The sequence below is a fragment of the Paralichthys olivaceus genome, chromosome 17 (assembly GCF_024713975.1).
Source record: "Paralichthys olivaceus isolate ysfri-2021 chromosome 17, ASM2471397v2, whole genome shotgun sequence".
Lineage (NCBI taxonomy): Eukaryota > Metazoa > Chordata > Actinopteri > Pleuronectiformes > Paralichthyidae > Paralichthys > Paralichthys olivaceus.
Window position 1 is genome coordinate 4,869,760 of NC_091109.1, and position 21,559 is coordinate 4,891,318.

At 42.8% G+C, this 21,559-nt stretch overlaps 1 protein-coding gene across 6 annotated transcripts in view; it reads left to right on the top strand.

Moving 5' to 3' along the window:
• Positions 1-21,559, top strand: part of sulf1 (sulfatase 1) — a 73,766-nt gene that overhangs the window by 31,621 nt on the left and 20,586 nt on the right. For 5 of the 6 annotated variants that reach the window (XM_069512545.1, XM_069512546.1, XM_020087695.2 and 2 more), the window contains exons 4-5: positions 7,830-8,061; positions 20,940-21,238. In XM_069512545.1, the coding sequence (XP_069368646.1) occupies positions 21,064-21,238 (175 nt within the window). In that variant the 5' untranslated portion in view covers positions 7,830-8,061; positions 20,940-21,063. Of the gene's footprint in view, positions 1-7,829; positions 8,062-20,491; positions 20,511-20,939; positions 21,239-21,559 lie in introns of those variants that run through there. The other variant, XM_020087693.2, reaches the window with a different exon arrangement.

The following is a 21,559-nucleotide window of genomic DNA, read 5'->3' on the forward strand; positions in this document are numbered from 1 at the left end:
ACATACTGTAGCTTATGTAACCACATTTGTGTTTCCCATCTCTTATTTCTCTCGTTTTTGTCATTGTTCTCTTTGTTTGTGATTATGATGCCAGTTATAGAACGCTACCCAGAACTGCACCATCTCCTCTCATGCATATTCAAGCACGTGTGCACTCACACTGTGAGAGGCAGCTTGGCTCCCGGTCAAGGCATCTCTGCTAAAGACTGGTCCTGGACAAGAGAGCTGATCTCCAGCCAAGCAGGACAGTTACAAAGTGGAGCACGGGAGGCCCCGCCATGTTTGCTGAGATCTAAAGCCTCTTTCTCTAAAGCTTTCTTTGCGTTTTGTTCACTGCCACAACTGAACAGTACACAGCAAAGCCTCTCCCTCTTCGTGTCCATATTCTTTTCACTTTTCACTGTTTCTGACTCGGGCGCTGTCTGACAGTGGATTCAATTCCTGTGTAGTAAAGGAAATTATGTTCTTAATTGGATTATTTGGTGCTTTCTTCAAATGAGTGCTCACCCACCCACACAGCCCCACACTCTTCGTTCTTCTTTGCGATGGGGCTGTCCGGCACATGTTTCCAGACCCTACACTTTGCAGGATGAGCATGAAATGGGAACCTGACAGTGTGTTACAGTTCAATACTATCAAGTCACAGTAATTATAATGAACATAATGAAATATTCATGATTTTGAAAGGTTTTATTCATACTCACTGAGTTATTTAATAGTTTTGACATCAAGGCAACCATCCTACCAGTGAATCGAATTGGGATAAAATTGTTTGCTTTTTTTATTGCTTTGTCTCACTCACTATCACACACACACAAAACAATGTGAAAACTGAAACCTGATACGGGGCATGAAAACAGGTCTAGCTGTCAGACATCTCTGCTGGCCATCACCTTCAGCATGCTACTTGGCCCAGATCTGTGGAGACACAATGATATCAAAACGCACACAGGCATCACTGGAATTTGCACCTGTTGGAGACCTGGCTCTTACGGCCTTCTGTCCTGAAGGCTGTCCCTCTGGCTCATTCTGTGGATTCTTTAGTAACCTAAGGGATGTCCAGAAACCTGAGATTGGTGGCTAAGAAATTATGAGAAACATCTTTAAAGTAGCTTAAGAAACAGTGATAGTTGAAATTGGTTAAAGGCCTAGTGGATGATGAGAGGGCCTAATGATAAAAACAGCCAGGAGGAGGGAGCTTAGGGAAGGGGAGCGTCCTGCTCTTGTACCTATTCTCATACGAATAATCGCTTATGTTGTGTGGTGCCTCAGTGCGTCATAAGCATCCTAGTGGTGGTACAGTTGTGTAGTATTGAGCTGTTCATGTTACTGTGAGAGGAAGTCCAGGACACAGATTAAAAGGCCTCCCTTCCCACCCGCGTGCGAATCACAAATCACAAAGAGCCACAGTGCCTTCCTTTTCCTTGGAACCCAACAAACACCCTGTTAAAAGCCACAGCCACATCCCTGTCTTTTCATCTGACTAGTCACTGAAAATATAGTTTGTATTCTAATTAAACATAGTGGATGTACCACATTCACCATGTGAACACCAGCGCCGCAGTGGATGATGCTGTTAGAACTCAAATGAGGTTTGCGTGGCTCATTGTTAGATATTTTAAGTCTAATAATGGTGGGAAAACCCTCCCTGACTTAGTTTGGTGGTGGCCATTTAGAGCCGCACTGACCATTAAGCCACTATATGTTAACATTCTCTGTATGCTGTACCCTGATCTCCCTTGTAAACTCTGCTGACAAATGAAAGTGCTGTCCTTATCATGGCTTGAGGCAAGTTAAGGCCTCCTTGGGGATAATTGAATGGCCTATCTGCCCTACGCAAATCCTAATTCTCCCTCTCAACAGGTCACTGTCGACATGCTTTATGGGATTATTTTCAAACAGGCATTTTGAACGTTGTAGCATGCATAGGCCCTCCTTCCCAGATCTCCCCCTTCTCCTTGTTCCTGCCTTTCACCTTCTCGCCTGAGAGGATTAGCAACTCAGGCTTCCGGAAACGGAGCACCACTCGGGTGAGGATGTGACTTCCAAAAGCTCCTCAGTGACAGGAAGGAGCTGGACACTGGCTTTACAACAATTACTGCTTTCTTTCAATGTCTTTTTGGGGTCAACGTTTTTAGAAGTTTACAAAAAGTTGGCCTGATTTTCACAGAAAATATCTGTAAACAAACAGTTTTAGCGGGGATTTTTCTGCTACCCAGGAGACTGAGTGGAGTCTGGAGTCAGAGGGTATGAAAGGAAATGATTATTTGTTGAATGCATTATTGTTTGGTGGTGTGGAGACTTTTGGCTGCAGGGAAACTCTACTCGAGGGGTCAGTGATATGCTTTACCACTGCCTTTTTTCCTTTATCTGCAATAAATATTTTTGGAAGCGAAACCACATTCTTTGTAGAAACAAAAATATATCCACGGCTTTTTGAAAGTTCAACAGCAGGGTTCATATTCAGGTGGGGCTCAATCATACTTGATACTCAACAAGATGAACACATAAACAAAGTTAATGTACAAAATCACACCCCTTCTCTACATATCTGAAAGTATGAATGAGTAATCTGACAACAGATACATGCAGTCACAGTAAACACAAGTGTACATACAGGTGACAAATTGAAGGACACATCTGAAAAGAATGAGGAGAAACAGGATGACAATGCCCCCATTCACTGAGCTTGAGGAGTCACTAATCAGTTTGAGGATGAAAAGGATGCTAAACATATGACATTTGCAATCAAAGGAAATCAACCCATCTGAACACCTATAGGAGATTTGTGTTAGGCAACACTTTATTTTAAAGAATAGCCCATTTTTGTGCCACCCCTGCCGCCTCAGTATGAAAAACATGTACCTGTACTCCTCACAGGAGCGGCAAAAATTGATCTTATAACCAGATTCTTGCAACCATTCTTTCTTATCTTTCTAACACCCTTTGCAATGTTGCTTTCATTTGTACTACTCGGACAACACAACATGTTTTGTAAATTCAAACCAAAAAACTATAAGTGGAATTCAGTTGTATTGCAATTTTAAAGGTCCCTGGGGCTTTGCCTGTGGAACTTGGTCACTACACGACTACCATTGTCTTGGCCGTCAGAATGTCTTTCATCTTCTTACTGAGACCCAGGGAAAGCGATCAGTATCTCCTCGCTCTATCTATCTCATATCTTCATGGCTTACAGCACTAGTTCCCGGCCATCTACCCATTGAACCTTAGGGCTTTCCAAAATCATTTCAGTCATCCTGTGATTCAACAGATCAGTGGAATGATAGGATTGGTTTCTCTCTCACTATCTGTTCCCAAGAAGTTCTCTGAGGGTCTTAATCCTTCTTTAAGATGGCTCCCTGGGTGGTCTATCAGATTTATTCTGTTCACTATCATTGATTTGTTCATAAAACATATTTAAGTTTGGAAAAGCAAATTAATAAAAAGTCTTATCATTCTATTCAAGGCATTTTAAATAATTGAAAGGTGGATTTTGAGATCCATAGATTCAAAAGGTATGGGGCCCCCATTTGCCACACACTGTGTAAAGGCCTGATCAGTAAAGGTGCCTGTGTATTTGTTAGGGTGTCTGCAGCTCGTTGGAGCCAAGGAATCGTAGTCTGTGCTGACACTTGTTATTTGGAAATCTGGAGGCACTTACCTTTATTCATGCCAAGAATTATCCAATGAAGGCTACATTCCTTCTGAATTACATACTGTACGTGTATGTGGAAGCGGTACAACCTGTCTTTTGATGTTTTGTTTGGAAATCAGATTTATAATTTATGTCAGATCAAAAGTGATCAGCAGAAGGATTGAGTCAACTGTCGTTTGGGGAAGCTGGTTGAAAATGCGTGATTTCGACATAAAAGCAGTGTGGCTTATGGAAACAATTGTTTTCAACGAAGGACAGTCACTACTGCTTTTAGTTAAGAGGAAATAATAAATGTGTTAACTGCTGAACATATGACATTTGGTTGGTTAAAGGCACCAGGATTAGATTAAGTTATTAAAACACAATAACATCTTCAACTTCTCCCAACTCTGGCTTTCACATTCTTTACTCTGATGGTTGGTCACCACAGTTCACCGTCACTGTAAATATCTGCCACAGAGGTCAAACTGCATCTGGCATCTGACTGAAGTCTGTTAGCTGATGTCATTATGAACAGGCCTCTAAATCCTATTATCATTACCTAACATTTGATCTCAGGTTACTCCTAATGACTTCATTATGTGTCTGTGTACCTCCTTTGTCTGCAGCACTACTTGTTAACTGCTTGGGTTTTGAAGAATAGGTGTCAGTCTTGATGCTTATTGTAGCAATAAGCTACCTTTTAGGTAAAAAAACCCTAGTGGTATAGTGTTTTTTTCAAATGTGTGGTTTATTACCTGTATATTGAATACTGCAAATGTACAAACCACACTTACATCCACATAAATTACTCTCATTGTGACCACGAATATAAGGTTAATAGCTGCTAACAAACTAGTGACTTCCACAGTAGCTGCAATTGCTATGTTTCTGCCATACTTTCTCTACAAGGTCATCAAGTTGCTCTCTCGTAACTGATTTATGCTTAATCCAAGTACATAACATAGCACTTAAATGCAGACTCACAAAAACGTGACATTTCTGTAAACCTGGCTAAAATAAAATTTTGATTTTATTCTGTTGGGATCTGACAGTTGGCTCCATTCAGGATATTGTCACAGATGCTGTCAGGCATGTCGGCACGCATGTGTGGTTTTCATGCGTGTCAAGTCACTTGGAACAAGGGCACATGCATGTCACAGCAGGAGGGTGGCGTGAGGAGAGCTCCCTTCACGTGCATGTTCAGCTGTCACTGAACTACAAAGGCCTGTCTTCCTCTCTTCCCCACTTTCTGCTTGTATTTTTCTTTTACCATTGCCACCCCTCTGTCGCTACTGTACTTCTGTGTCCTCTCGGTCCCTCCTACTGCTGCCTTGCGTTTCTCATCCAGGCCCTGTACATTCATGACCAACTGCGCCTAGTGTTTCGCTTTCTTGTGGAATTCTAGTCATCAGCTGTGCCTTTCTGGCATGAACTTGAGATGACACTGATTCAACTCACTGAAGTATAGAGGAACCTGGGAAGCAGCAGAACCAGGCAAATGTAGTTTGGTCCTGCGAAGTAAAGGAAGTACCTTGCTTTGGTCATAATAAATGTATCTATTGTTCTGCACCCAGAGTTGGCCTGGTAGTAGCCATGTGCATGTTTTGAAAAATGGTGTGTAGCAAAAGACAATGCCCTTTACCCCCCCCAGGTTGCCTTCCTCCACATCACCGAGATATCCCCCAGCTTCAGCTCTAGCGCTCTTAACTAGCACAGAGGCAGGATCACAGCTATGACACCCCTGTGTATCTCATTCAGCTGTAGAGAATGGGGCTAGTGAACCGAGTAGCCCCCCAACACTGGCCTCTGCTTGCACCTGCAGGCCCAGCTGATGGCTGGAGAGCTAGAAGGAAAAGGGGGGAAGTTAATGTGAGAGGTGGGTTGGATTCGGTTTCAGAATATAACTTGGATAAGAGATAAGAGTTTGAAATTATGCATGGTACCTAATAAGAGAGCTTTAAAACAAAAGACAACTGGCCATCTTTAAGCTCATTTTTGTGTTCGATATCCACCCAGATAAACTGAGTGAAAACTTTGGAAATGAGGATTGGGAGAAGGAGGGTGATTTGGGGTTAGCAGAGCACCACAGCCCCCCGCAGGTCATTCAGTCATTCATAAGATGAGGCCATTTTATAGACCTCCCTCTACCCTTGCTTTTGTTGCTGTTGTGTCCGTCAACGGAAGTGAAAATGGAGATTAAGGGTGGTCATGGAAAATCAGTCTGTTGGCATAAGGTAGATGAGCGGTTTGTCCCTCTTAAAAGTTTGGTTTCGATGTGGATCCTACTAGCTGGTTTCCACACAGAAACTCACACTGATAACCTTTGCCGTCTGCACGGATTTATGATGTTTACAGATGTGCTCATCTCCTGAAAAAGACAGGCCCTCTGCTCCAGTGAGGCAGCCATCTTTAATCCAGTAAAGAGCACAGGGATTTGGTCGCCCCTGGCCTGCCTGAAGGTCCTTTGGAAACCTCTCGGCCGTGAGAATGGGGACTGGGTTTGGAGGTGTGGGTTGGGGTTTGTGTAGCCATGCAGGAGGGGCTGGGGACAGTCTTTGTGAATTTAGTTAATCTAATTTGAGCTCTTTCCCCTGAAGGCCCTTTCTTTCCCTCACCACTGCCCCTGTTTCAAACATCAGTCCAAGCAGGGGAAAGTTTCACGTGTCTGTGGTGAAAATAGGCTTTGTTTAGTTTAATCCAATATCCTGATATCTAAACCTGAGGGAAATGTAACTGGGAGCATCCACTCGGCTTAACATGGACAATATTACATCATACCATGTATTTCTGATTGTATTCTCAGGTCATGCTAATTTCAGGATACACCACATTGTGTTAAAGATTTTGTGATTTAAAAAGGTCGCAAGAGAACATAAATAAGTTTGTATGGACAAAAAGAACTACTGATTAAGGGTGAAGTCCTCAATGTTAGCTGCCTTGTTTGAACGTAATGGATTTCATCAAAGGACAACTTAAACAGAGGCCAGTGTGTTGATGCTGCTTATAGAATGTAAATGCACCACTTAAAAGTCTTTCTTTGCTTTTTCACACCTCTGATTACATCATTGTGATGCTGTCGGATATCAAACGGGTATTAACTCATTAGGTTTTTCCTTTTGAAGTTGCTTCTGAATATCATCAGGGTCTTGTAATCCTTTTTTAATGGATCAGCGAGTCAGAGAGTGCCTCAACAAAATGATTAATGTGACAGCCTTTCTCACCTAATGTCCCTTGTGTTTTGCATGAATGGGTTAAGAACTGGTTGATTCTTTTAGGAAATGCGGCAGTAATGATGTTATTGCTCAGAGGCTGATAGTAACCAGTAGATGTTTGCTTTATCAATCTGCTGCCATCTAGCCGTAAACTCATAACCCCTCTTATCTTTACTTCTTTTTCCTTACTCCCTATAGCTTGCTCTTTCCTTAGCTTTGTAATTTTAGTGTGTTCCCCTCTGCCCTCTCTTTTAACTTAAGGCAATAGGTGGTGAAGGGCAGGAATGCAGCCCTGGGACTGTAAGGATTTATCACACTAAGGTGTGAGGGCTGCTGCCTGTGCTTCTGTGCCTGCAGATGTAACAGTTTAGTGCCAACAGCATTCCCACCATGGAGCCAATACAGAATTTTATTGCTTTTTAAGTTTTATTCTTTAGACCACATACTCTGTGGCTAGAGGTAGCAGTAGAGGAGGGAAAGGGGTCAGGGACAGGGGGTAAAGTAGATTGAGGGTGCATGTTATTTTTTGTGAGAGTTGTCCAGTAACATTACCAGGAAAGTAACATTTAGCCTGAGAAAGGTTCATCTCCATCTTTTTTCTTTTCTGTCTCAGTGTTTCCCACTTATTCAACAAGCGCTCTCTCTCTCCGTCTCTCTCCACTCCTGCTCTCTCTCCCTGTCTCCCCTCCCATTCCTCTTCTTTCCACTCCTCTCTCTCTCCCTGTCCCTTCCTCCTCCTTTGCCTCTCAGGTTACGATGACCGGGGGTTTTCTTGCTTCCATCTCGTAGAGTGAATGTGTGTGTGTGTGTGTGTGTGTGTGTGTGTGACTGTGTGTGTGTGTCTCCCTCTGCGCTGAGCTGTGTCCTTGTCCCTGCCTCCTGGCAGCAAGGAGCCACCCAGCAGCCGGTCTGTGATTGGGCAGGGGAGTGGGGTTCTTGACACAGTGCAGTGCTGACTGCTCTGGGACGTGTTTCAACAGATGGTCGAGGTTAGAGAGTGTCATCACATTGGAGAGAGGATTAGAAGAGAGAGGTTGTCTTCCAGGAGCTGTGTGGTCCCCCCTACTCTTCAACCCCGAAAATCCCAGCACGAAGACACAAACCCCTCTATGAGCAGAGGGAGACCCGGTGAAGAACTGCGAGGAGAAAACTCAGAGAGGAATCCTCGCCTTGCCTCTCACTCAGACAGCACTCTGCTCTCCTGCCTCACAGGTACTTCACAACTTTCTCTCTGTTTTTTTATTTTGTCTGTCTTCTGCTTTTCCATTGTCAGTCTATTAAGTTAGCAATACATTTCTAATGCAGCTTACAGTCAGGGGTTGGAGTCTTTAAGTAGGGATTTGTGGAGGTGCTGTTTCTGCAGTGAAACTGTGTTGCCTGTACAGCAGCTCTGTGTGTGTGCAGGACTTCATAGTTTTCCCCCTGAATGACAGGAATTCCCTCCGTCGCAAATTCTTCCGTGTCAGGGGATTAGAAGGCAGCACATTCCATTAATGTCATTTTCCCCCAATCCATAAGCACCCATCTGTTAATTCATTGTATTTAAAAGTCAGAGGTACCTTCTGGTGATTTGAAATAGCCTGATGTCACTCAGAAAAGTATTCTATATAAATAACTCTGTGGGAACCTTTTATTTATATACAGGTTTTTCAGGTGTATCCTGAATGCATCACTTTATCTGATCTAAAAACTTTGCTGAAAATGAACTGCTTTCTTTCTACCTCTGTCAGTTCTCACAATGGGAAATTAAATTGCAATTTTTCTACGCTCCCAAAACTCAGTATGACATTTAACATTCCCCTCACTTCAGCCCAGATAATTTTTTTCATAAATCTTATTCAGAGTGCACTTCTGGCAGATCGTGTCAGTGTATGCTAAATGGATGAGCTGCTGAAGAGTGCTTTCCGGACAAACTGTCAGAGCTAACCAGAGACACAGAGACTCAGGGAATGTACACCTCACTTCAGCTATTTAACTCAAGTCAAATGAGAAGGGAAACTTGCCGGTGGAGTGGGAATATGATGTATAGTATTTATACCTAGCTCCAGGCACTGTGTGTGTGTGTGTGTGTGTGTGTGTGTGTGTGTGTGTGTGTGTGTGTGTGTGTGTGTGTGTGTGTGTGTGTGTGTGTGTGTGTGTGTGTGTGTGTGTGTGTGTGTGTGTGTGTGTGTGTGTGTGTGTGTGTGTGTGTGTGTGAGGTGTTTGCAAATGGAGATTGTGCAGCTGTAGGAGGCTGCGTAGACAGCAGCCGGGCTGAGAGTAGAGAAGCTTGTATGGGTGAAAGCTGCTGTTGTGTGAATTGGTGTTTACCTTGGTAAACCAGTCGTAGCTACACTTCCTGCTTGTTACTAGAAGAATTTAACACAGCCACCAAGTGGTTGTGGTGACTTCTGCTTTAAGGCTGGTTGTACAAGCAGATCGATCAAGGAAACAGTTGGCTTTGTATTTCTATTTTAGGGACATTCTGGCAAAGTTTGAACCTTTGTTAAAGTTATTGAGTGAAGTTCTGACTTATGGATTTCCTTTTTTTGTTTCAAGATCTAAAAAGTCTAAATGCTGTAGCTGACTGTTTTTTGCTTACTTGTCTACGGTTTCTAGATATTTAAAATTTCTGCAAGTAGGCTTGAAATTAGCAGTCTGATTATATTTATAAAAAAAATCCCTATTCTGAGTAAGTCAGTTCTCTCTGTTCTTCTGTCTAGATTTATTTATCCTTCTGCCTTAGTTTATCTAAATTATACTTTGGTCAGTTGATCACTTTTACCAGGCAAAGTTATGATAAATAATTACAGACCACCCATATCAATACTGACAGTGTTGATTTGTGTTTCTGACTAAGGAGGCTGGAGAAAGACGAAGAACCCTTATTTCAATCTTTCTGCATTGAGGAGCCTGCTCCATAAATCCACCCTTCACTTGAGTTTCACCCAGCAGCTTTGAGATTGACTTCTGATTACCCTACCCAGAGCGCAGCGAAGCAGCTTTGGGGCGTTTTAAAAAACGCAGCGCTGACTGCCAGTTCAGAGAAAAGAGAAGAGGGATCCTTTAAACAGTTTAGCTACACTGTGCTACAAACAAGAGCATGAGCAGCTGCTGCAAATAATTAGGTTCTAGGGGGGTAGACGCTTGCCAAGACAAACGTTGTTCCAGTAGCGTTGCTGCCATCGTTCAAATCTACTTTGTGTGTTGGTGTGTGTGTGTGTGAGAGAGAGAGAGAGAGAGTGTGAAAGCAATAAGTGAAGTAATTTGTTCCTGTGATAAGTATGGTGAGTGTTAAAAGTGTGTGGGAGAGAGCTGATATTACCATTTTTTTTTAATTTGTGCAAATGATAGAAAGAGTGTATTTGTGTGTGTGTGTGTGTGTGTGTGTGTGTGTGTGTGTGTGTGTGTGTGTGTGTGTGTGTTTCAAGTCAGCTTTTTCATTCTTTCTTCCTCAATAACTCAAAATATGAAAACCCAACAGATGAGTTTCGACAAGACTCTGCGTCTCCTCCCCCAATCAGCACCACAACCTTTTATCAGTTGGGTCAGATTTTATCATCTCCGTTTTACCATCTCACTTTGACCCTGCAGTGTCAAAAGTAACATCTATCATTATCTTGAAAGCCCTGCAGTTGACTTTCCATTCTTCTATGAGAATAGGAAGATACTCATTGCCAATAAAATAGGAGTTAGGGTTGAGTTGAAATGGAGAAAAACTAGATCTAGAACTGAGGTATCATAGATTGTCCAAACTGCCAGGAACATTTGATCAAATAGCACATAATCAGTTAAACTTGTTGATGATTTCATAAATAAGCTTACTGAATAAAAACAACTCCTCTATGAAAGACTTTCCATTTTTTATCTTTCTGGAAAATACAGAAAACATTGCTCTATAACTATAGTTTGTGTGTGTTCTCTTGTGTGCAAGCATGTAAAGAAAAGGTTTCCTAAACCATCCTCTCCTCTGGCACTTGTTTATCTCTTCAGCTTAATGATAGTGTTCCTCATTCAAGCCTGATTGCATAGTAGCACTGGAGTAGATTGCACAGTCCTATCACTGCAAATGGCCAGTATTTGAACAGTGAGCATTTGGCATGCTTTTATTTATGTGGAAGCGACAAAGGCTATCTTTAGATGAGTCAGCCACTTTCTCAGTTCCTTTGTTGTCCTCACTGATCAAACATTTCTTTTGAGTTTCTATGCACGCATACATGCAAGCCTTGAAACGAGAAGTACCCTTGACTTTTTAGAACATATCTCCTGGGATATACCACATGCACATCTGGATGAGCACAGACACACACATCGTAGACCTATTTTGGGGTATTTGGGAGCTCACAATAGCACCCCCAAGTGTTTGTTCAGCCTCTCATTTGAGCAGTAAGGTCAGGTCATGCAAACATCACATTCAGCTCACCATTGGTAGGAATGCCTGATGCTTTCCTTTTTTACATCTGGTATTCTTCCATTTTGTCTTGAGTTTTTGCCTTTTCCAAAATTACATTTTGTGAAGAAAACTGCTTTCAGTTAATGATTCACGTAGCTTACAGCTAAAACTGACCCCTGACCGGGTCCTTGTAATTGTGGACATGAGAATGAATAGAATGAGAGATGGGAGATTGCTGTCAGTGGCTAGAACCGCACATAAATGAAAGATAAAAAGAAAGGAAGAAAGAAAGAGAGGATTTTTAATGCTTCTTTGTGATGTCCGGAGCTGCTTTTGTTCAAATGTCACTGCACATAGATGCAGCGTGGACTTAAGAGGGAGAAAGTGAAAGCCGGGTCAAGAGAGACACAAGAGAGGGGGAAGTGGAAGAGGGATAAAGCAGAAGAGGCCAAGATAAGAGAAAGGGAGGTGTGAACATGTGATAAAGAGGGGAGGAAAGTAAGAGTTTGAAGTGGAAGGAAAAGATCCAGTGATTTTGTCGCGACCACAGGCTAGATCTTGTGCACGCGTTCTCGGTTGTCACCCACACGTGTGCGCATTTGCAACACATGGACGCGAACATAATCTTCTTGCGGTACAGGCATGTACTAAAGAGAAACACAGAAAAAACGTGTACATACACACACATTATCTACAAGCTTAACCCCTCCATCGTCCACCCCCCAGAGAGCTGCACTGTCCCTGCTTTGTCATCTCTCTTGTCCAATAATCCCCTCCCCAGGGAGAAGCAATCTGTTTTAGATTTGAAAGAGAAAGGGCCCTGCCGGTATCACGTACAATTAAGCAGCCGTCAGAATGCGTCGGCGTAAGTTTGGAGGGAGAAGTGCTGCCACTGGGGGGTTGTCCCTTTCATCCGCCGCCTTTCCAGAATGGAGATAATGGGGTAGGAGGGTTGGAGGGATGGGAATGGATGTGGAGGGAGGGGGGCACAGAAGGAATGAATACTTTTCCTCACCCCTCTATCCCGCTCCACAGCTCTACTAATAGAAGCCAGCATGCATTTGTTTCAGCTCTTCTGCTCCCTTTCTTTCGCTCTCCCCTGGAGCGGGCAAACACATTCAGCCTCTGCCAGCGCTCCCCTCCTCTGCCCGTGTGCATCTATGTGTGTGTGCATGCACAAGCGCTTAAATGTGTGGACTTGGCCATGTGCTACTGGTAGCCTCTGGTCCTGTTTGCCCTTACTTGAACAGCTTGACTTTGCCATGTGGATACTGGAACTTTGAGCAGTTGTAGTATTAAGGGTTGAATAGCTTTGTTTACACTGACGAGGTCCAGAATTGCATGACGTGCATTATCTCTGCTTTGCTCTCCTTGAATTGCCTGTGGCAAGTTCGGCCGAGTTTGGCTGGTGAACATGTTGGGATGATGTATTGACTGCATTCCTTCTACTTTGGCTTACATGTAAAGGAATGGAAGCACTCGGAGGGGTAAGCTTCCCGTTTTATGCTTTGTAAGCTAATTAGTCTTTCAGCAGATATCGTTTTTTAGGTATTTTACAATGCACTAAGATGTGGAATTTATACCAGGCAGGATGAAGTTAATTAAATTACAAATGACGTTACTGCATGCTTTGGAAAGCCACACACTGAGCCAGAGGCAATAGAACGGAGAGCTCCCCTGTGTACAAATTACAGGTTACGTGTCTGTGTTCAAGTCTGACTGATTCTTACTGCGACTGTTTGAGTCCATGACTCATGCACACACACAGAGCATATGATATCCAAATACACACGCATGTGTGCCCACAGGCATGGACGGAGGGGAGTGCTGAACAGGCACAGGTGCAATCGGGACGAATGAGTTTTTATGAGTGGTATCATGTTGGTGTGTCACAGCCACGGAGAAGTTTGTTTATGGCGTCCAGGGTCACGCAGGCTGGTTCTCATGGTCTATGTTTGTCTACGGTTCCCAGAGAATATGCCTACACATGCTCCACATTTTAGGGGTGTTTGGTTTCATGCGCCAGCAGCAGCTCTACACTTAACTAGGTTTTGCTGACTGAGCTGCTACCATCTCACCCTGAGGAATCTCCATTTTTTTCATTTTAATGATTGCCACTTGGAATGGAGTTTGTTTATACTCACTTAAAGGAGAGGAGCTTCTAAATGTTTAATGCTTATTGACTTTCCATTAACTTTTATCAACATTTGATGCCTTTATGGATCAATAAACAGCACTGTTTCCATCGGATGAAGCATGTTCAAGGCAAGTGATTAGTAGCTAAAAGGAAAAAAGCAATCAGTCAGTCTGGCCTTTGCAGCAACTCTGGACCGGAACTCTAAATCAGCCATTTAGTCAGCTTATCAGCTCAACCTAAACATTTACTGGCAACAGTAAATTTGTATATGTTCACCCTAAAATGCAGTGTAGTGCACAGAGAAAAAAAAAATAAAATAAAAAACCCCACGTATTTCTCCTTCTTGTCATTCTCCACGTTAAACAAGAGGCAAAATTCAAGTCACACTTCTCGAGTCAGTAGTCAGTGAACATTACAGGGCTATTGAACTCTGTAAACTGCCGAGCTTTAACAGAAACTAAATCCTTCAGACTTTTTCTCTCTCTCTCTTTCTTCCCTTCTTTCTCTCCCTCTCACACTCTTTCTCTGTGCCACCATACTGCTGATTTCATGGAAAAGAGGTCAATCTCTTTATTCTTGACAATTACCTCAGTGGAAACCCATTGAAGCAATTTGCCATAGCTCTCTTTTGTGGTAAAAGGAATAATTTATCTGGGGTATATTTGACGCGTCAATGAGACAAGAAAGCCACCCGTGAGTGAGCAATACGTTCTGCTCCCTCTCACTCCGACAGTCTCTGGACTTTCTCTCGCCGCCTGATTGAGTGTTTCTGATGGGAGTGTGGGTTTTGACAAGGAGGCGGCTGGAGGAATATAAATGTGCTGTATTTTATTAATCTAAGACCATCTATCGCTAATGGTTTCCATTCATTGCTTGGAATAGATTTAACAAGAAAGCTCTTGCCTCACACTCGATGCTATATAACTTTGGCTGCTGATCTTCGGATTGTGATGTTTTCATATCACACTATAAATCAGAGGAATGATTTTCCTTTCATCAAACACCCCTTCTCCCCTCTCTCACCCTTTTCCTCACCCTCTTGAATGGTAAATCTGTTTTTCCTCTTGTAAAGTTTTATTTCACTTGAAAAGCAAGCCTCTTGTAAAAGCAGTACACATCTTAAGAAAAAATGTAGAATAACATGAATGGCATTTCAATGTGCATTAAATTGCCACCAGGGAAGTGACCATAATGATATTGAGTGCACATGAGTGATGCCGCTGACACTAAGCCTCATATGTCAAGTTAGCAGCGTGAGGCTTTTGCTCAGATATACAGTGCTCAACAAAGGGTGCCCATTGCTCAGGATATGAACATTTAAATACAGACCACCTTCAGGACCTCACCACACATGAACTTAGCCATATACAAATAAATACAGACAACGTTCCCTATTTCTGAAATGACCTTGAGTGTTTTTAATAATTTCCCTCTTGGTGTGGACAAAGCCCCCTCATGATTTTCAACAGGCCACCTGATGGCCCGCAAGCCATTCCCACTTTGAAGTCTGTTGGACCAGGATTCATTTAATTATACATTAAGATGCATCCATAATATTGATGGGGTGGCCTGGCAGCTTTGGCACTACAAAGGGTCTCTTGCTAGGTCAGAGAGAAACACAAGAGGTTTGACTAATAGCCGTGAATGCACCCGCTCCAGGTTTGCATTTCAGTGAATTGAGGCCATTCTTCCTCATTAAAGTGGCCCGCGTTGTTCCCCAAACACACTGCATACCAATGGATGGTAATCATTTCTAGTTATAACATCTGAAGGTTTGTAGCTGTAACATGGACAAAACAAAGATTCTGAATCCAGGTAGAATGATGTGTAGCCATAAACATGTTGGAACAAAGAGCCAGTGATCTCTCCACACTGTCCTGCACTTGGTTCACTGGAATTTAGTCATAGAACTCGGGCACTTTTGGTCAAACAAATCAGTGGAGTTAAGAGTCTGAAAACATGAAGGTTTGAGCCCATTCCCAGTGCGCACCGAAGCCAAGTGAGTGCACTGGGACAGAGCCCTCCTTCAGTGAGCCCAGTGTGGTCGACGGGTGGGTCTTGGTGGGCACAATGTGCTGCCCTTGGCCTGCTGGGGACAGCGGGCGCTGACACAGGCCCTCCTCAGTGTGAAAGGCCCTCATCAGTCTTTATGGCCGCAGTCTAGCCGAATTCCCTTGGATTACAGAAATATTTGGACAAACCTCAGTATTAATCTAAAACGCCATAATAATTTTCCCCCTCTGAATTGGAGTGTAGCCAAACTGCAATAAAAAATGTCACTGGCTTGAAGCAAAACGATCTAACACTGTTATCTCTGCATTTTTTCTCAGATCAGTTTGCAACTTAACATTTACAATATCTCTACTCAGTCATTTTTATTCCCTGCTTGTCATATCTCATGAGTGGAGCTTGGGCACAGAGTTATGACAGTACGTTGAGAGGCTTTTACCATTATTGCTATCCATGCCGACTATGGTCAGAGAACAGCATACAGAATTCAAACTATGCCGTCGGACTTTAATTTCCCACTCTTCCATTATTCCTCTGTGACTTGGCTGCTGCATAGATGGACCGAGCAAATATAGATGGAACGAGGGAGAGAATGTGCAGAAATAAGTGGGGATTTGAGGTGCTTTGAAATGGCCATTGTCGTTAATAGCAAGGTCCTTTATGAATGGGTGATTTACTTTACTGGGACATGGCATCTGGTTTGTGTTTGACTTGCATCTTGTTTTGGGAAAGTGAACCCCCTCACCTCTGGACGCTCCATGTTAACTTGAACAACATCCAAAGTCCGTGGGTTGATTCCCGTTAGTGGACAAATACGTTGCTTTAAGGGATTCATGAGAGTGAAACAGTTTAGAACTCACTAATGTCTTTGCTGTGTATCTACTATTACAGCTAATGCTGACTGTTAAGAAACTAGGAAAGATGCAGCTGTAGTCTTTGTTAAAATAGATTTGAATATGCAGGGTGATCGCAACCAGGTTTCTACAAGATTTTTATTACTGTTATACCTCTGCATTGAACCCCCTCCACTCATTTTTTTTTCTTCGCTCAGAGTTTCCCCTCTTAACCCCTGTGTGTGGGTAGCCTCAGGTTGCTGAGGTTAGGTTAAACAAGCCACCATCAAAGCCATATTACCACTCGGGTCAGAGGAGGGTCAGGGTGCAGCAGGGTGTGTGGTTTGAGGCCCTAACAGGAGGGCACAACTGCCAGCCAGCCAAATAGTACTGCCCTGGATGGTTACACAAGCAGCAAATCTATTATGTTCAGCTTTACTCAGTGCACAAAGCACAGCTGTCTGTGTAGCCATACCCCATCACTGAGCAATGCTGCTTGTGCCAAAGGAAAGTAAGTGGAAGAGCTGTTTTCTGCAAGTAAAAAACCATGAAATCATGAAAGTCAAGATTAGTGGGGGTGTTGAGGTGTGTCCCGAGTGTTGATATCCATTAATCTGAAAATTGCACTTCTTTTATGTATGAGACAGCTGTGTGACTGAAAGCTCTATAGTAGCCTTTTTGTTCTGGGTCTTTGAACCCTGAGGCATTTTACGTTCCTCCGATCCATCCCCAATATTCCTCCCAGGCTTAATCACATCGAGTACAGTAAGGGCTCATTTAAAGGGTCATTAGTGCTAATCCCCGAAAACAATTAGGAATGAGAAACAATGTGCTCTCTGGTCCTTTGACTCTGTCGAGGAATAAAGATTTCTTGTTAGTCCCAAAGATGTATAAAAGAAACTCACTTTCCTCAGATCACGCTAAATGACAAATTATTCTTTTCAAAAATTACGTGTTTATGAAAATGACATGAAACATTGTTCTCACAAAGGGCACTCATAAAATTCACAACATGCATTTAAATTCAGATGTTGGAGGCAAGTAAAAGGCACTGGCAATAACAGAAAGATTTAGAGGCCAAGAATGTAATAACTTTCAGACTTCATCATTTTACCCTCACACAGTCTTGTGTATTTACAATCTATGAAAACAAATCCACCAATGTTTAGGGCTGCTTGTACTGCAGTACCTTCACTGCTGCCTCTCATCCTTAAGTGTGCCTCAAGGCAAGGATCTGATGACATTTTGTTGAATGTGTGTACAAAACAAAACACTAAGAAGTCACTGTGTTTCAGCACACGGATCTAATTCAGTTAATTTTATGCCGTTAATCCTGATAACTAGCAATGATTAGAGCGGCATAAGCACTTTCCAACTTTCCAATCTGGACCAAATATAGTGTTAAATTGTCAATTTAAGTGAGTTTTAATCATTGACAATTCCCTACAGGAGGTTTTAGCACAGATTAAATGCAGATGGGAATGATGGGAATGTTAGCACACATCTACATCCACACCAGTGTTGGCCCTTATTACCGAAAGCTCTCTGGTCTTGTTGTCTTTCCAAGTTGACATCTTCAGCTAAGTTTTTAAGTGTGTGGCACCTCTTTCATCTCAAGATATTTGTGTTCCTTTTCTTTTTCAGTTTGGCGTTGCGTATTTGAAACATCATCAATGTGGTCAATCGCTGGAAAGTGTCCCCATGGGCTGACTCGTTTTATCATTCTCTGACTCAGACATTTGCATAGCACAAACAGACCCTCTGGATATTTTGAAGAGAATATCCGGAGTTCAGTGCATGTCTGAAAGCAGCTTTTGTCCACTATGTGATAGATGTGCACTGCAAAAGATTATGCTAAATATTCTGAAATATAATATGACTTATAAATAAATCGGATACATGCTACACATGCCATAGGTCTTATTGCAACCTGCCAACTGCCATGAGTTAATCTCTGCTCTACAAACAGTAGCTCCTAATCCCTACACCCTGGACTCGTCAGTTAGCTTGGCTTTTCCAGCAGCTTTATGTCCTATAATAAAATAATTGTGGCGTTTAATTTGATGAGGGATCGCTTTGAGATGGGCAGCTGTCAACCCATCCAGGGTCAAATGCAGAGCTCCTAGAAATCCTTTTGCTCATAAGTGAACTTCAGTTGACCTAGTGAGGAAAGTAGATCAGGTGAAATTAAGTTAGGATGAGAGGTAGCCCAAAGGACAAAGGGAGGTCTCACTCTTAATCATGGCAGCAGCTGTGTCGTTTTTGCCTGCGTAACTTGGGCCCGCGTCTTATTGGTCGTTATGTGTGGCACTTTAGTAGCCCCTGCCCTCTCCGTCATTTCAGACAGTGTAGCTATTGATGCCACCATGGCTAACCACATCAGCACCACAAGGTTTATTTCAGATTCCACAATGAACCTTCTTGTCTATTTTCTCACTTCTCTAAGTTGCATGAAGAGGCTATTGCTGGGAACCATTGGTATGTAAAATTGAATCTGTGCTGGGTGCTAACGTTACACTGGCTGGCTGAATGTCTTACAGTTGATTTCAGGTCCTCCACAGCTTGACAGAAATAGAGTTTTTTTTCTACATTTGGGTTGTGTCTATTGTTTCTGGGATAAGTTCCCATTTATGTAGGAGGATTTGGACCCTCGCAGCTGGAGAATGTGTATATGTGGTAGAAAGACTCATGTGTGAGTGTCTTATGACTTTTTGCGTGTCACCATATGTTTGTACAGTAGTTTGTGTTGTGTGTGTAATTCACTGTGAGGTTCTGTGCACTCTACCACCCTGCGCTGGAGGGGTGTTTGTCCAAACGGCGCCAATGTTTGCACAGGGCTGTCATGATGACTGGCCTGGCTGGCCCAGACGCTGCCCGTCTGCAACGTAGGAGAGACCAAAGTGCTCTTGAGCACCGTCTGACGCTTTGCTTATCACAGGCAGCTTCTTACTGGATGAATAGCAATGAGCAAAGCAGAGCCAGGCCAAAAACATGACTTTTCTCACCTATTCATTCAGATGTGTCGCCAGGGGGGGTTGAAAAGATGATGATGGTGTTCCATCAGTAAAAGGTTGTATTTTAATTTGCTTGATTCAGGATTTTCCTTTGTGTGTGCATGCATGGTCTTGTTGGACAAACCATGAAACAGTATACTAGTTACGATCTCTGGAAATGATCTTGTTTGATAGACTGTCATGTTTCTTTATCTAGTATCGCTCTTCTGTCTACATTATCTGAAAAAACTCAGGTTAGGGAATATTCATGAAGCAACTAAAGCCTCAGGTATAGATCAACATTGTGCTTTAATGACAAAACCCCTTAAAATGATTTACATACTTATCCATAGTGTCTTCTATTATGTGTCAGACTTCCGAAATTATTAACTATTCTAGTTTATAGTTTTAAGTCTGTCTTTCTGTAAATGAGAGAATAAGAGGAGGGAGCCACTCAGTGAGGTTTGACCAGGCTCAGGTGTCATAGACCTGCCATTTGTTTTCAGGCCATTAACTGAGAATAGGGAGCAGTATGGTGCCACTCAGTGGGATTGTTGCCCATAAGGCACTTTTTCACAGGCAATGATGGAGTACTCATTATTACAACTCCATAGTTCACTATCATAGCCAGAAGCCATTCTTTCACATTTATTCTCATTACAGAAACTTATCTAAAAACTTAAAATCATCTTTGCATTTTTATCTGGTACCTGTGCACTCGATCTTGTAATGTGGATTTAAGGATTCATATTCGAATTTTGTTATATCTAAGTGACACAATGATGACCAAAGTCTATTAACAATTTTTTTCTAAAGTTGGGACAAACTTTGGGTTAAGTTTAATATCAGTCTTCTACTAGTCACTGACATTTAGGCAGAGACCATGCAGACCTTTTTTGGACAACCATGACATTGTAAGTGAGCAAGAGGCTCCAAAGTGTTGTGATGATTCAGTGGTAATCTGTGATTGGCGACAGTGGCACTGGGGTTAATGTAGCGGAACCCTCTCTCCGCCTCCCGTGCCCCCTAACCCCCCTTACCACCTCCCCCCTAGTGTGGTCCCATCCTCCCGACCGACCCTCTGTCACGCTTGACTCACCGGGGGGTGACTTTTGAGTGACAGGTGGAAGGCGGAAGGTGATTGGCTCACGCAAGAGAGTGATTCAGGGTGTTTGAGAGCACACAGCCAATGGCTCGGTCTCAGCACACTTAGCTCAAAAACAACTCTCCAGCAGAGATGGAGAGTTTTCTGTGTGTGAGTGTGTGACACGGGAGAGAGTGGAAGACATAAGAAAAAAGACATGGGATTATCTGAGGTGAGATTTATGTTTCTAGATCTTCACAGCTCTATTGTTAAATAATATTCTAGTGGGTTGCTGTGATCAAGGAGTTTTTTTTATTTCAGTTCAGGAGAGTTGATTTGGGGGGGATTTTGTTTTTCAGGAGAAAGTACTGATGGGTTTTCAGTCAGCACGCAACATGTGTTTGAACTGCTGGGGAGGTTTTCTTTGTCAGACTTGAGGGCTTAAGCATGGAAGAATCTTTTTTTGGCTTTTTTGTTTAAACTGTTGTGTTTGAGTGTGATTTGTGACCAGATGAACACAATTAATGTGAAGTAAATATGCTAACATGTTCCTAAAAGGAATCAAGGCCTTTCGTTCTGGGAGTATAATTCTCTGTTCTACATCTTTAAATGTTCCTTTTTGTGATGTCTCCATGTGTTTTCTCCTTCTGTCTCCTTACAGTCAAGCACGGCTGTGAGAGCTGCCCGGGTGTGAGTGAGTGGCCTGGGTGGACCTCTTCTCCCTCCCTTCGTTTCTCCATTAATCCTTCCATCTACCCATCCCATCTCCTGTCATCTTAGACACCATGCTGAGTCAGTGGCTGGTCTGTTTGGCCCTGCTGTCCCTGGACTGGGCTCCAGGCAGCTGGGCCTTCACCACCACCAGGGCTCAGAGCCTGAGGGGTCGCATCCAGAGAGACCGCAGAAACATCCGGCCCAACATCATCCTCATCATGACTGACGACCAGGACGTTGAGTTGGGTAAGGCTGGCGCACTTCCTGGCCTTCAGGGAAATATATCTGCCGTATTTACTTCCTATTTTTTTCTTACTTTAAATAACCGTTGTTAACTGTTTCTTCAAAGATCTCAGGGAGTCTTCCTATTTTTCGCTTGACGCTGTCTTTGTCTTTATGGGTATTTGCATTAGGATTATGTGGTCTTCCTCCACACATGAAATATTAAATAGATGCCATAAGCCTGAGCTGAATGGCCATCTGGCCTATTAACTGCTGAATTCTAATTATTTTTCCACTCAGGGAATTTGGTATGAAAAGGTCAAGTAATCTAAATAAACTGAATTG